General features: G+C 43.2%; 1 protein-coding gene across 4 annotated transcripts in view; it reads right to left on the bottom strand.

Annotated features, from left to right (window-relative positions):
* The window catches only part of ABHD12 (abhydrolase domain containing 12), a 349,778-nt gene that overhangs the window by 164,811 nt on the left and 169,467 nt on the right, over positions 1 to 15,500 (bottom strand). For 3 of the 4 annotated variants that reach the window (XM_029594492.1, XM_029594493.1, XM_029594491.1), the window contains one exon: positions 3,079 to 3,203. In XM_029594492.1, coding sequence (XP_029450352.1) covers positions 3,079 to 3,203 — 125 coding nt within the window. Of the gene's footprint in view, positions 1 to 3,078; positions 3,204 to 9,729; positions 9,749 to 15,500 lie in introns of those variants that run through there. The other variant, XM_029594494.1, reaches the window with a different exon arrangement.

Below are 15,500 nucleotides of genomic sequence, written 5' to 3'. Positions count from 1 at the left end.
AAATGGTAGCTTACGCCACCTTGACTTAGAAGCTGAATCTGAAGATCAATCCCTCAACTATAACAGGTGCCTGACGATCACTACTTTCACTACCTGCTTAGAGGATACTCTAATAAGGTATCTGCAAATAAGCAGTATTAGATTCCACATGCGCTATTTCAACAGGGCTAGTTTGTGAGCCCTCTAGTTCTATACTATTTGAGGCTTGCTGGACCCAGAGCACCAACACTGTCACTACATTTCCCCCATAGACTGCTCCTTGCAATGACAGACTAGCCAACTCAAAGGCTTTCTTCAATAAGGACACCACCTTTCTATTTTGAGGGTCCTTCAAGGCCCACCCCCCTTCTACTGGGATTGTGGCTCTCCTTGCTACTGCTGTGTCTCTACCTTCAGTAACTTGGATTTGGGAGAAGCCGCTGAACCTGGATTATGGACCGTTAAAATGTCTCAAGACGCTATTGATCTGACCATCCCACTTACAGCATACAACAGAAGCCCCTGAGGAAGGAAGTGTTACTTTTGAAACACGGACCATGTAGGGTGTTTTGGTAGGCAAGGAACAAACAGTAAACAGCGTGAGCTTCCAAGTGTTAACCATAAAAGATAAGCTTTAACATTCTTTCTAATTTTAAGAGCATAAAACATTTTTTGATAAAAAATAGATATTGATGGTTTTGGGACCACTGATTAAATATTTATGGGCCAGGCAATTGCTCAGTTGCTTTACGAGCTAAAGCGATATATAAGCCCAATATATGAAGATCTTTAATAATTCACAGCCAGATTTCGAGTGCACTATTAATTGGGTAACGATTTGAACGCTTTTTTTGCTGTTTAAAGAGTGAATGATGGATTCTTTGATTTTGTGTTATGTATTTTCCACTTTTCAGAAACTATACCTAGTACCTTCAGTAAATGCAATAGGCAGTCCTCTTCCTGCTGTTGCACAGAATACAGCTTTTCCATCAGCCTCTTGCTTCTGAACCCTGAGTCAGGGGAATCCCACTCAGTTCCTATCCGCTCCTGTATGGCTGAATGCACAGGGAGGGCTTTGGACAGCTTAATACCTGCTAGGATGGGGTCCCCTTAGAACCCTCCTCCTTTGCCTGGTCCTCCCTCAGTTTCAGCAGCGCATCACTTTAGAGGTGAGGGCCCCAAGCTTCGCTCTCCTAACTAACCTAACTGCTGAATCCTCTCACTGAGGAAACAGCTCCCTTTTCTCGACTTCCTGCAACTCCCAGTGGGAGACTCCTTCCTCTCCCCTAACAGCGATAGCTCCTGATCTTGGGGGATAGCTCCAGCCCTCACTGCAGCTTTGGCCTCTTCCCGAGCAGGTTTTTTCTCCATAGGATATTTTGGGATCCCAGCTAATGCCCCTTTGTTGCCCATTTTTTTCTTCATTTGGCAATAAGCTTGTGCATGATTAGCACAAACTTTGAGGAAAATTCCTGGCCTTCCATTCCTTCTGGCACTTGTGGCTCCTGACCTTCTCTCAGGCCCGTGTTAAAAGGTTCTGACACTGCAGGAGAATACCATGAGCATTTCCGGCAGAAATCCCAAGTTCCAGCAACATGGAGAACACAGTTGATGAGAAGGTGCACTTCTGAAAAGACCATCCCTCTTCGCTCTACCTCTAATGCTGCTCTCCATTTGGCACAGTTGCAATTGTGGAAGAAAGAGCCCATGACGCTCTGAACACATAAGGGCCCTGCACTTACGACTCTTTTCCATACCTGAACTTGGGGTGGCATTTGGGAAGTTCGCTGTAGGTCAACGTCTAGGGCAACATCAATGTCTAGGGCAACAGGCATAGACTGTCCTGTGCATGCTTTTTTTTTTTTTTTTTTTTTTTTTAAAGGCATAGCATTCCTTTAGCCAACAAGGAAAAGCAGGTAAATTAATAACCTAATTGGCCCAGGAAAGGAAGATCAGCCAAACCTGACTGTCATCTCAGTGAAAGAACTCCCTACTTGGCCCGAGCTACCACTGGGGAAATCAACCTTGGCTAAGGCTCTTGCCCCAGAAGTCTCAACTTCCTCCACCTTCCTGCTGGACCAGACGACTCCTACCATCTGCTGAGGAAGAGAAGTGATGCCTTCCCTGTTGTATCATGCTATATAGGGAGGAAGATTCAAAGAGTTTGCCCTCCACCTCCATCTTCTGGTGGGGGGGGGGGGGGGGGGGACGACAAATCTCCCTCGTCTGGGCTGGTCTGATAGGATGAGAAAGAAAGGCCAATTTTTAACCTAGAGCTACAACTTTCCTCCATACAGGCAGAAGGGGAACAGAGAAGTTTCTCTCTCATTAAGATCTGTTTAAGCCACCAGAAAGAGTTTGCAGAAGATCAAGTTAGGTCTCCACAGGTTGCAGGAGGGAGACTTGTCTGGGTCAGAAGTATAAAATTTGGTTTAAATTCTTTATTGAGTTGTTTAGCAAGTTACAAAATCATGCTTGTAGGAAGAAGACAGCAGCTTTCATATAACTGTATATTTAGAGTCAATCAGTGTTCTGTTTAGCAAAAGAATAGATGAGTATATAATTGCAAGTACTGTAGAAACACCTTGAAAGGGGTAATACAAGAGAAAGACTATATTTAAAAAAGCATCAGTTTGGTTTAAAGATAAGAGATCTCCGGGCAGGTCAGCGCTCTCTTGCCAGAAGCAGAAATAACCTAACACTGAACTCAGAGAACGACTTAAACACTGGTTTTATTATTCAGATTCAAGAAAATTTATTGGCATGGGAATTTGCACATATGTTTCCAAAGTACACATGAAGTGGTTCATGAACAGATAATGAAAAAAGTCTTTTTAAACCAAAATATAAACATCTGGGTGATCAAAAAGTTCCGGTGCATCTATGGTACATTAATGAATGCACAAGTGCACAGGGACTTTCCAATTACCTGGCAGAAGTAGTCAGATATTCCTAGATCACCTTTTTTTCTGTTCTAATATAAGTCTAAAAAAGGAGACAGAAGACAAGTTTTTGCATGAACAATCTAGATAATGCTGCTACATTAATGTTATCACTTTGTATGTTTGAAAATATTTTTATTTTAAATGATGCACTTACCAAAATTTAAAAAGACCAGCTTAGCCTGAATGGCAGGGCAAAGCTTTACTAAGAATGGAATGGTTATATATAATCCCAAAATCCAGATTAAAATCATTCGTAACCGGTACCATAATCCATATCTCCTAGAATAAAAAGAAAAGAAAAAAAAAAAAGAGTAAAAAATGGTTAGAAAACTATAGAGCATTCAAAGGCATTCTATGATGGCCTGCTTTTCAGGTATGTAAAGACAGGAAGTAAAACGATCCAATAAATATTCACAGTTTGTTCCATGCCAAGGGCTGGCAGCATCATGGCATATACACCACATGGTAGTAAGCAAAATCCTTCCTCCAAGCAAACCACTCTCGCTGTACTGCTGGAACCACGCTCATTTTCAAAATTCACAGGCTGGCTCTGCTAATCTCATGATTCTAATTCTATTCTTAGCTTTATATACCCACAAAGGGATCCAAAGCAGTTTACATTATATGAGTGTCATGTTTCCCTTTTTCTGGTGGGAAACCACGGTAAGACTATCTGAGAGACCAAGTTCCCAACTAGACTGAGGAAGTGATCTGATCATATGCAGATAAAATTCATGCTTAGAAACATAGAAATATGATGGCAGAAAAAGACCATATGGCCCATCCAGCCTGCCCATCTGTCCAATTAATTCAGCATTATAATTCTCATTATTTCCTTAGAGGCTCCCTGTATTTATCCCATGCTTTCCTGAATTCAGATATTGTTTTTGTCTCCGCTACTTTCACTGGGAGGCTGTTCCACACATCCATCACCCTCTCTGCAAAGAAATATTTCCTAACATTACTCCTGAGTTTATACCAAGGATATTTTGACACATCTATCCATAGAAGGTAACAAAGCAATTTAACAAATCAGCTCACTTGTATCCATGTTCTCTAATATTAAAATTCATATATTCAATACCTATGGATAAGGGCCGCCTTGCTAGCCTGATACAGTGGTCAGCTTAAGCAGCAAACAACCTAAGAATCTTGTCTATAACTATTTATGGTTAACTTTGCTTCTAAACTAAAACATGCTTATCTCTATCAATGCTAAGATACATCATCTTTGGTTCTCTTGCCTTAAGCTGTTTTGACATCTTGATAAGCCTATCTATGCAGTCTCAAATCTTTGGCAGTTGCTAGCATCATCTAACAAAGGATTTTAACTAGAAAATCCTGCAAATTATGACAAGAGAAAAAAGGATCAATACTGCACTGTATAACACAAAAAATGTAAACAATCCCAATGTAGCCTTACCATGTCCCATCACACAATTATAAATAATACCCTCCTCCCAATTTCAATATAATAAATATAGGCAGCATATAATACAAGCATTTCAAAAATGCAAAACAAAACAATTGGCATAATCACCGAAAATATACTAAAACATGTTAGACCCATCCTATCCCACCAGCAAGTCCCAACCCCCTGAGGTAAAGTCAGCCTATGAGTTGTGCTGCTGACATTCAAGAGGGAGCTGGACAGCTCCCTCTTGAATGTGCTGCTGACATTCAAGAGGGAGCTGGACAGCACCATACGGGGTATGAAATCCCGGCTGAAAAAGCCGGGATTTCATACCCCAAGGCCACAGGATTTGGGTGGCCCCCCAGCTGCAGAATTTCAGCATACAGAGGGCAAAGGACTTGGGCAGCAGGTGGCCAGAGGAGCAAGAATTTGGCTCCTTCTCCCTCCTCCTTGATCACAGGATTCAGCCAGAGGATGCCCTCTCTACACCCAAGGCCATAAGAGCTACAAGATTTCAGTGCCCCTCTTTCCTCAAGAGAATGCAGGACTTTGCTGGAGGACAATCCCCATATGAAGGCAATGGTCAGCATATGAACAATCTTTTGGAGAGATGTTAGCGGTCAAGATTTCCAACTGTTACACCATAAAGGAGGTAGAGGGGTCACACCATGCTGGTTTGGAGGATTGTCACACTCCCTTCTCTACTTTAATATTCCTTCAACTTCTCAAAGCTCACTAGAGGAAAACACACCTTTTCTTTATCTACTCTGATCATCAATTTCAGATGTTATCAGATTACACAATAATTTCTCACAACAGAAGTCAGACTTCTAAAGCTTAAAGCAGCACTAGTGACCTATTTGTATAGCACATGGGCCCATCTAAAATCATGGGGGAAAAAAGGTACTTATGTGCATAGAGTCATCCTACATTCACAGGAATGCCCTTCTCCTCAACCACACGTAAAAATACATGTGTTGTCACACTGTGTGTGTACGTTTAGCCTCATAAAAACCAGAAACTCAATTTTCATGGGGAATGCACTGAAAATTGCGACCTTTCCATGTCCCATGAGAAACACATTTTAATTTTCTCAATACAGAAAGATGAATAGTGGAGTGCCCCAGGAATCTGTTCTGAGACCAGGGCTTTTTAATCTACTAGATAAGGGAGCCCGGACCGACGTGCCGCAAATGCGCAGTAGAGAGCAGCTCTACCGCACATGCGCGCACGTCGGTCAGAGCGGAGCGTGCCTAAAAAAATGGCGCTGGGAGGAGCGGCAGCGAGAAGCAGGAGCGGCGGAAAGAGCGGCGGCGAGAAGCAGGAGCGGCGGAAAGAGCGGCAGCGAGAAGCAGGAGCGGCGGCGGAAGGAGCAGCGGCGAGAAGCAGGAGCGGCGGCGGAAGGAGCAGCGGCGAGAAGCAGGAGCGGTGGAAAGAGCGGCGGCGGCGTGCGCGAGGGAGGGCCCCCACCCCCGGAGATCTTCGTTGTGGATGAGCTGTGAGGGGAGAGAAGTGAGGAGAGGGGGGAGTGACTGAAGGGAGGGGGAGGGAGGAGAGAGTGAGGGGAGGAGAGAGTGGACTGAAGGGAGGGGGAGGAGAGAGTGAGGGGAGAGTGACTGAAGGGAGGGGGAGGGAGGAGGGAGTGAGGGGAGGAGAGAGTGACTGAAGGGAGGGGGAGGAGAGAGTGAGGAGAGAGTGAGAGGGAGAATAGAGGTGGGAGGGAGAATGGGGAGGAGGGAGTGGGAAGGAGAATGAGTGGGAAGGAAATGGACAGAAAAAATGTTATAAAATGTAGCCCGTTTTTACGGGCTTAACGGCTAGTATATTTATAAATGACCAGGAATTGGGAACAACAACTGAGGTGATCAAATGTACAGATGATACAAATTATTCAAAGTTGTTAATTCACAAGTTGACCGTGAGAATTGCAAGAGGAGCTTGCAGGAATGGGAGGGACTGGGGCATCCACATGGCAGATCACATTTAATGTGGAGAAATGCAAAGTGATGCACACAGGGAAGAGCAAGATAAACTATAACTACATAATGCAAGGCTCCACTTTAGAAGTCAACACTCAAGAAAAGGAGATAGGCGTCATTGTGGATAATATGTTGAAATCCTCTACTCAGTGTGTGGTAGCAGCCAAGAAAGAAAATAGAATGTTAGGAATTATTAGGAAAGGAATGGAGATTAAAACAGAGAATATCATAATGCCTCTATATCACTCCATGTTGCGACCTCATCTTCAGTATTGTGAGCGGTTCTGGTCACCACATCTCAAAAAAGCTATCGCAGGATTAGAAAAGGTACAGAGAAGGTTGGCCAAAATCATAAAAGGGATGGAACAATTCCCCTATGATGAAAGGCTAAAGAGGTTAGAGTTCTTCAGTTTGGAGAAGAGATGGCTGAGGGGAGATAGGATAGAGGTCTATGAAATAATGAGGGGAGTAGAACAAGTAAACAATCGGTTGTTTACGATTTGAAAAAGTACAAAGACTAGGGGACAGAATAAAGTTACTAGGCAATATATTTAAAACAAATAGGAGAAATTTGTTTTTAGTCAATGTATAAGTAAACTCTGAAATTTGCTGCCAGAGGGCGCGATGAAAGCTGTTAGTGAGGCTGGGTTTAGCAAAAAGGTTTGGACAAGTTCCTGGAGGAAAGGTCCATAAACCATTATTAAGATGGAGTTGCAGACATCCACTTCTTAACCCTGGGATAAACAGCATGGAATCAATCTACTCCTTAGGATCCTGCCACGAACATGTGACCTGGATTAGCTACTGCTGGAAAAGTCTGACCCAGTATGGCAATCTTATGTGCTAATTGTGTTTCATGTTGATTAAGGGATAGAGACAGGATAGAGGCGATCCAGAGAAGGGCTACCAAAATGGTGTGGGGTCAGTATCAGGAAACCTATGAGGAGAGACTGAAGTATATGAATATGTATACCCTGGAAGACAGGAGGTGCAGGGGTGATATGATACAGACCTGAAATGTCTGTATCATACCTGAAATGTTTTAATAAGAACATGCCATACTGGGTCAGACCAAGGGTCCATCAAGCCCAGCATCCTGTTTCCAACAGTGGCCAATCCAGGCCACAAGAACCTGGCAAGTACCCAAAAACTAAGTCTATTCCATGTGACCGTTGCTAGTAATAGCGGTGGTTATTATCTAAGTCACCTTAATTAATAGCAGGTAATGGACTTCTCCTCCAAGAACTTATCCAATCCTTTTTTAAACCCAGCTACACTAACTGCACTAACCACATCCTCTGGCAACAAATTCCAGAGTTTAATTGTGCGGTGAGTGAAATGATGTACAAATGTCAAACTTTTTCCATTGGAAAGAAATCAGCAGAACTAGAGGTCACGAAATGAAACTCCAGGGAGGACATCTCAGAACCAATGTCAGAAAATATTTCTTCACAGAGACTGTGGTGGATGCCTGGAATGCCCTTCCGGAGGAGGTGGTGAAAACCAAAATAGTGAAAGAATTCAAAAGGAGCTATTACAAAGGCAACAATTCAGTATGTTAGAAAAGTAAAGAAAGGTATAAGAAAAAAGAAATTGATTTTTCAGGAAGTAAAAAGATCCCAAAAAGAGGAACACAGGGAAGAATACCTAGCGAAACTGAAGGAGACAAAGAAATCAGAAATTAAAAAAGTCAAGAAGAAGAAAGGATTGCCAAAGAGGTAAAAGGAGGTGACAAAACATTTTTGAGTTTATGGGATAAACACTGTGGATCTCTAAAGGCTACAGGATGGAAATGAAGAAAAGAGTGCATAGAGTAACTTGCTGGTGCGGCAGTTACTACCCATAACCAATAAGCCTTGATACTGCTGATGCAGCTCCATCATTGCTCTCTGCTTCAACTACAGGGAGAAAAGGGGAATTGGATTTGTACAGCGACCAACGAGGGCCCCAACTTTTACGGTCTGGGGAAACAAGTATGGAAGTAACTTGCTGCTGTGGCGGTTACTACCCTTAAGCAATAAGACTGATATTTTGATGCATCTCAAACATTGCTCTCTGCTCCAACAGCAAGGCATAACAGGGAATTGGATTCAAACAGCAACTAACAAGGGTCCCGACTTTTACGGTGTGAGGAAACTGATAAGCATGGGGTAACCTACACGGCGAGGTAGATACTACCATAAACTTGCTTGGTCCTTTTTGCCATCATTTCTATGCTTCTATGTTTAAGGTTCCTAAGGCCAGTTTGGGTGGGATACTGAGAGTAGTCACTAAGGAAACAAAATCAATCATTACATCTCCTGAAACAGAAACACAAATGTTTTTTGAAGGATGACTGACCAGCGTGACCTATACACAAACCTAACAAATTATACAATATAGAGAAAGATATAATTTAATTGGCAGCTCAAAGTTAATGTGTCATTTTTTGTTCTGATTTACAGTTTATTTCCAAGGTGATATTAATGTTCAAAGGCTTTAAAAAGCTCCACTTACTGAGACACTCCTGCCATTATGACTTTAGGTAAATAAGGACCTGCCCAGCAGCTCCCTTATCAGAAACCCATGTAGGTATAATGCTGACACATTATAGCTACATGGGCATAATTCAGGGATCATTTCTATAGTTTGTAATCGGTGGGAAGGGGAGGGAGGTTGATTAAGATCCAAGCAGAGCCTGAACCTTGTGCTACAGACATTCCCTTCTTGTCTTTCGGGCTCAGATTGAGTACCTGCACAACATGAAAGGTTAATATCCCGCTATCGGCCAACTTTGTGAAAAATGATTATATTACGTCCGTTGCCGTTGAAAAAAAAGAATCATCATAGGCGAATACGAAGAAGTTAAAAGCAGACTGTGTTCCTAATACTATACAGCTTTTTCTCTCCACAGCAAAACTATATTTCCAACAATTTCTATTTATGAAATATCTTAAAATAAGATTGGCAGACTGAGTAAGAAAACAAGGATAGGGTAACAGCCTTAGCACGGTTCCCTGAAGGTGCTATCTAATTTGAAAATGATTCAGTTTTTGGATTACAAACCCTATTTGTTGAGACGGTTTAAAAAAATCAGGCCATGCGCCCATGTTGCTGCAGGGTACTGTGCTGTACAGCCATAGTGCCCATGTGAGCACCCGCAGGCCTTTTCAGGAAACCAGAAAGCAGAAAGCAATCTGTGCCCACTAGCCCTCTTTTTAAATGTTGACAATTATTTACAGCAAATAGCTAGGGAGAAATGAGAACAAGTAACAGAATCAAAGATCATGGATGTTGGATATAGGAACCCATTTAAGAAGCCCTCATAAAGGAATAAATACACAATATCTACATATGTGAGTCAGCTGCTCTAGATAACTTGTCACTTCTGGTGCTAGCAATTAAAACAAAATATGCACATGTAATGTGATACCTTCAACTCCTACAAAATCTTTGTTCCTCTTGTTTTTGCTGTGGAAGAAAACCAGTGCAGAAAACAGGCTGAGCAAAGCAGAGTCTTTGATTGGTCACTTGGACACATCACAATAAGAACATTCTGGAGCTGGCCTGTGGAGTTCAAAAGAACAGCTAAGACTGGTTTATTTATTTATTTAAGGTGTTTTATATACCATCATTCAGTATCCAAAACAGCTGTAACTCAAAGTATCTTCCAGGAATTATTTCACAGAGCTTGTTCCAGATGACTCTATAACGACTGCAAATTTAAAGGTGAATTTTCAAAACGTTGCATGTGTAAAAATCAGCACATATGCTTGTAAATAACATATACTCCAGTATATGCTATTTTATAAACCTCAAAATACATGTGTAAGGGTACACAAGTAATTCTGCATGTGTAAAAAAAAAGGGGGAGGGCCAGGGGCGGGGCCAACATTTATACAAGTAGGTTGCCATTTTATAAGCAATTTACACATGTAAATTTGACAGCTCTATATCTGGAGTAAGTGAATATAAATGTCTTAAAAATGAAATACCGATTGGGCAGTTCAGGCTAAAGAGTCAGGAGGGTCTCGATGACCTGCAGCTGGACTGGGTGAACTGGTAGACTAATTAGTAAAACTGGCAATTTCATTGCCATACACAAGTTAGAAAATCTCCTGGCCTCTATGCATAAAAGCTGACTTATGGGGGCTAAATTTATTTATTTAGAAAATGTATGTCATCATCTAAAATTCTGAGCAGCTTCCATATGTAACATACATAATCAGAATAATCATGAATATTTTACATAAAACCATTAAAAGGAAAACAAAATAAGATAAACACATAAAGCCAGCAAATATTCACTTAAAGCATATTAAATATATCACATAGTAAATACTGCAAAATCCTTATTACCTGTAATACTTAAAGATTTTTAATAATAAGCAAGTTTTTTTTTTCGTTTTTTTTTAAGTTTTTGAGCAAACCTGCTTATGCAACACTAATAAAAGCTTGTTCCACATCTGGGCTCCAGCAACAGATAATAAGTTATCTTGAGATTTTGCTAATTTAACTGTTTTATGATTAGGAATGTCCAAAAGACATTGCCCCTCTGATCTTAGGTTTCTATCCGGTCGATGAATCTGGATAAATGCGTGTAAATTACACAAGTAAAGTCTCCATGCAAATATTTTTAGAGTTAGAACTAAAAATAAACAAGCATACCTGCCACGTGCTATTTATCCAGATAAATTCCGATTTATCTAGCTAATTCTTGAGAGTGGCAGATATCCGGACAATTTCCATTTTATTTGGCTAAGTAGCAATACTTATTCGGACAAGTTCAGACTTATCTGGCTAAGTAGCGGCAAAGGTGCATTTTAAGACTTAGCTTTGTCGCTACTTAGCCAGATACATTGGAATTTATCCGGATAAGTGCAATATGTATTTGTGCATTTTTCTTACATGCATGCACATATTGCAGGGTGATTTACACGTAATTCAGATCCTATGTATATCATATTATCGCAGGTTATAAAATACAGGAGTAGATTTTCATGTGTCCATATAAATGTGTATATGAGTGCATGCGCTGCTGTTTGAAAGTTATCCTCCCCCTCTGTTCACAAGCAAGCTTTTTTTTTTTTTTTTTTTAAAGGGAATCAATTTTCAAGGCTAGCCAGCTCAGGAGACAGGTGGGAAAGGGAGCGAAAGAATATTAACAGTCATCTCAATCTCTCCACGCACTTGAACGAGGTAATAAGGAAAGGTGAGAGTATGAAGGCTCCTTGATTCCTTGATGGTATTCTCTATGTGAATTTATTTAAAAAGGGGCGATTGCAACTCACACTGTCTTAGAAGAAAACAGTTCTATTAATGAACTGCTAAGAATATAAGGGTAGCAACTGCTGCTCCCCAAGCCTTATGATAATCCATACAAATTTACTGCTAGCAACATTTTTACTGGGTGATGAGCCTTCTTGAAAATTCAGACAGTGCTGCTTGATGTGCTTTGCTTAGGACTTGGCAGTAGAAGCAGACCTGTGTTTTTTTCCCCTTATGTCTGCGCATCACTTCCCCAGACTGTAAAAGTTGGGGCCCTCATTGGTTGCTGTCTGAATCCAATTCCCCTTTTGCCTTTTCCCCTTGCAATGTTGGGGTTGCATCAAGAGTATGAAGGCTTATTGGTTAAGGGTCGTAACTGCTGCACCATCAAGTTACCCCCATGCACTCTTTTCTTCACTTCCATCCTCTAGACTTTAGGGATCCCCAGTGTTTATCCCATGCCCCTTTGAATGTTTTTATCTTCACTACCTCCTCCAGAAGGGCATTCAGGCATCCACCACCCTCTCCATGAAGAAATATTTCCTGACGTTGGCTCTGAGTCATCTGCCGTGGAGTTTTATTTCGTGACCCCTAGTTCTACTGATTTCTTTCCAATGGAAAAGGTTTGACTTTTCCGTTATCTGAAGGTCTGTTTTATATCTCTCCCCTCTGCATGTCCTCTCTTCCAGGGTATACATATTCAGACCCTTCAGCCTCTCCTCATAAGTCTTCCGATACTGACCCTACACCATTTTGGTTGTCCTCTTCTGGATCGCCACCATCCTCTCTCTATCCCTTTTGAGATAAGGGCTCCAGAAGCAGACACAGTACTTGAGGTGAGGCCTCACCAAGGACCTGTACAAGGGCATCATCACCTCCTTTTTATTACTGCTTATTCCTCTCTCTATGCAGTCCAGCATTCTTCTGGCTTTAGCTATCACATGGTCACATTGCTTCACCATCTTCTAATCACCAGATACTATCACCCAAAATCCCTCTCTTGGTCCGTGCACATCAGTCTTTCAATTACATACAGCTCTTTGGATTACTGCATCTAAATGCATGACTCTGCACTTCTTGGCACTGAATCCCAGTTGCCAAATCTTTGACCACTCTTCAATCTTTCTTAAGAAGCTTTTCATTCTCTCTATTCCTTCAGGTGTGTCCACTTTGTTGCAGATCTTCGAATCATCCTCAAATAGACAAACTTTTTCTTCCACCCCTTTCACAATGTCAGTCACAAAGATATTGAATAGAATGGTTCCCAATGCCAATCCCTGTGGCACTCCACTTAACAATGATTCTTTCCTCAAAATAGGTTCCATTTACCATTACACACTGTCTCCTATCAGTCAACCAGTTTTTAATCCATGCAACCAGCCTGGCACTCATGTTATGATTCTGCTTGTGGGATAAGTCCACAAGCAGCCTCTTACCTTTCTCTTCTGCAAGCCAGCTCCCTGATGCAGTCTGCCGTGCCCCGCGGTCCGGAGACCGCCCACAGTTTGCTCCTCCACGGCAGGCCTTGCTGCCGTGCCTCCATGCAGCCAGGAGGCCACCGACGCCGTCTTCATGCGGCAGGAGCCGCCTCCGTGTTCTGCGGCGGGCCCACTGCAGTCGCTGCTTCCTTCTCGCAGTCAGGAGGCCGCCGATGTCTTCTCTCCTTCGCAGCTGGGAGCCGATGCTAGCGCCATCCTCTGCGGCTTGGAGCCGCCTCCAGCTTCTTCTTTCAGCCAGGAGGCCGCCCTGGAGCTCCTCTTCACAGCCTGGAGACCGCCACTGGTGTTTCTTCAGTGGCTGGAGCCGCCCCCAGCTTCTCCTGCGGCAAGAGCCGCCTCAGGCCTACTTCCTCTTCTCAGCATGGCTGTTGTCCCTGGCCTGCCTCCTTAGGTGCGAGGCCGTGCCTCCTCTCTGGATTTGAAGGGCCAGTCCTTCTGGCTTCTCCTTGTGATGTCATCCTAGGTGTTCCTCTTCAGCCCTACAAAAGGGCTCAGCCTTCAGTTCCTCTTCACCTTCGCAAGGAGTCAGTCATGGAGTTGGACTGCTCCTGGATCCTCTGTTCCAATTCTTCGGTCCAGGAGTCTCTGATGTTGTCCTCCTCCACTTCTTCAAGGCCCTTCATGTGAATTCCCTGGTCGTCTTCTGTGATTCCTGATCCTTCATCTGCATCTTTGTTCCATGTTTGGTCTCTTGCCGGATCCTAAGTCCTTGTCTTCAGATGTCTTCATCGTCCGACCCTCCTGATGTCCTCACCTTCAGATCTTCCTGAAGTCCTTGCCTTCTGATGCCCTGCCTTCCTGAAATCCATCATCTTGTTGTTCTGCCTCTCGGAGCCTTCTCGATGCTCTTGGTTGGGTGACCTGGGGGTCCGAGGTCCAGATGTCTAGATGTCTCAGATATCTTGTTCTCCAGTTCATTCGAACCTCTGTGATGCTCTTGACTAAGTGTCCCGGGGGTTGAAGTCCAGATGTCCTGACGTTCCAGTTGTCTTCGTGTCAAGTTGTCTTTGTCTTCAGATCCTTTTGACGTCTTTGTCTTCAGCTCTTTTGCTGCTAAGCGTTCAGACCCTTTTTGGCTCCTTCGTGAAGGAAGCCTTCAGACCTTTTGGCTCCCTCGTCAGGGTAGCCTTCCTTTCGGATGTCTTGGTTCCGGATTTACCTCCTAGTGGCCCGTCCTCTCCAACTTCAGTATTGACCTTCTGAGTCGTCTTCCATGTTGGGTCTGAAGTCGTCGCTTCTTCAGGTTGGCCTGCACCGATCACGCCTGGTCCCCGAAGCTCAGTCCAGGATGGATGCTGCTACAAGTCATGGCCGGATACCTTCATACTGAGTTTTAATTCTTCTGTCGTCTTTCCACTTAGCAAGACTTAGTTTTTGGCTACTTGCCAGGTTTTTATGGCCTGGATTGGCCACTGTTGGAAACAGGATGCTTAGCTTGATGGACCCTTGGTCCGACCCAGTATGGCATGTTCTTATGTTCTTAAGTGTCTTCATCAGTGTCCCAAGATTTTCTTCTCTTCAGCCTTGCCTCATCCTTATCAAGTATCGTCTGACCTCATCTTCAAGTATCGTCTGATCTTCGTCTTTAGTCTTCAAGCCTCATCTTGTTCCAGTTCCATCATCTGCCCTCGACCTCTGTCCAGCCTGATGCATTTGCCATTCCCTTACGGCAGGTCTGAAAGGGCTATTGAGTGGCCGGAGGGCTACCTCAGAGACCAGCATTGCATTGTTGGGTCTCTACTGATGCGTCAGGATCGGCGGAGTCCGAGTCCCTTGTCTTCTGCCTGTCCGCCTGTGCTTGGACACGTCTCACCTGCCTCGATGCTTCCACGGAGCTCCTCTCTGCAGTCACGTCATGGTCCAAGGGCACACCATTCTCCCCGGAAGTGGGATTGCTCCCTAGCGCTCCTGCAATAGCTCACTCCAAGTTTCTCATTTTATTCACAAGCCTTCTGTGCAGGACAGTATCAAAAGCGTTGCTGAAATCCAAGTAGATCATATCAAGCAATCTTCCTTGATCCAATTCTCTAGTTATCCAATCCAATAAAAAATCAATCAGATTTTACTGACAAGACCTTCCCCTGGTGAATTCATGCTGCCTTGGGTCCAGCAACTTGTTGAAAATAGTTTAGTATCCTTTCTTTCAGCGTCTCCATTAATTTTCCTACCACCGAGATGAAGCTAACCAGCCTGAAGTTTCCAGTCTCCTTTCTGCTACCACTCTTATGAAGTGGGACCACAACCACTTCTCCATTCTTGTGGCATCATTCTCATTTCCAAGTCATTCAGTGGACCCATCAGGACATCTGAGGTCCCGTAGTATCCTGGGATGTACCTCATCTGGTCCCATGGCCTTGTTCACTTTCAGTTTTCCTAGATCTTCCCATACATTCTTTTTTATAAAAGGAGTTGTGTCTAACCCCATTCCCTTCTACAG

Source organism: Rhinatrema bivittatum, chromosome 3 (genome assembly GCF_901001135.1).
Source record: "Rhinatrema bivittatum chromosome 3, aRhiBiv1.1, whole genome shotgun sequence".
NCBI classification, from domain to species: Eukaryota; Metazoa; Chordata; class Amphibia; order Gymnophiona; family Rhinatrematidae; genus Rhinatrema; species Rhinatrema bivittatum.
Note: the sequence above shows the minus strand (reverse complement) of the source record. Positions and strands in the feature narration are given on the sequence as shown.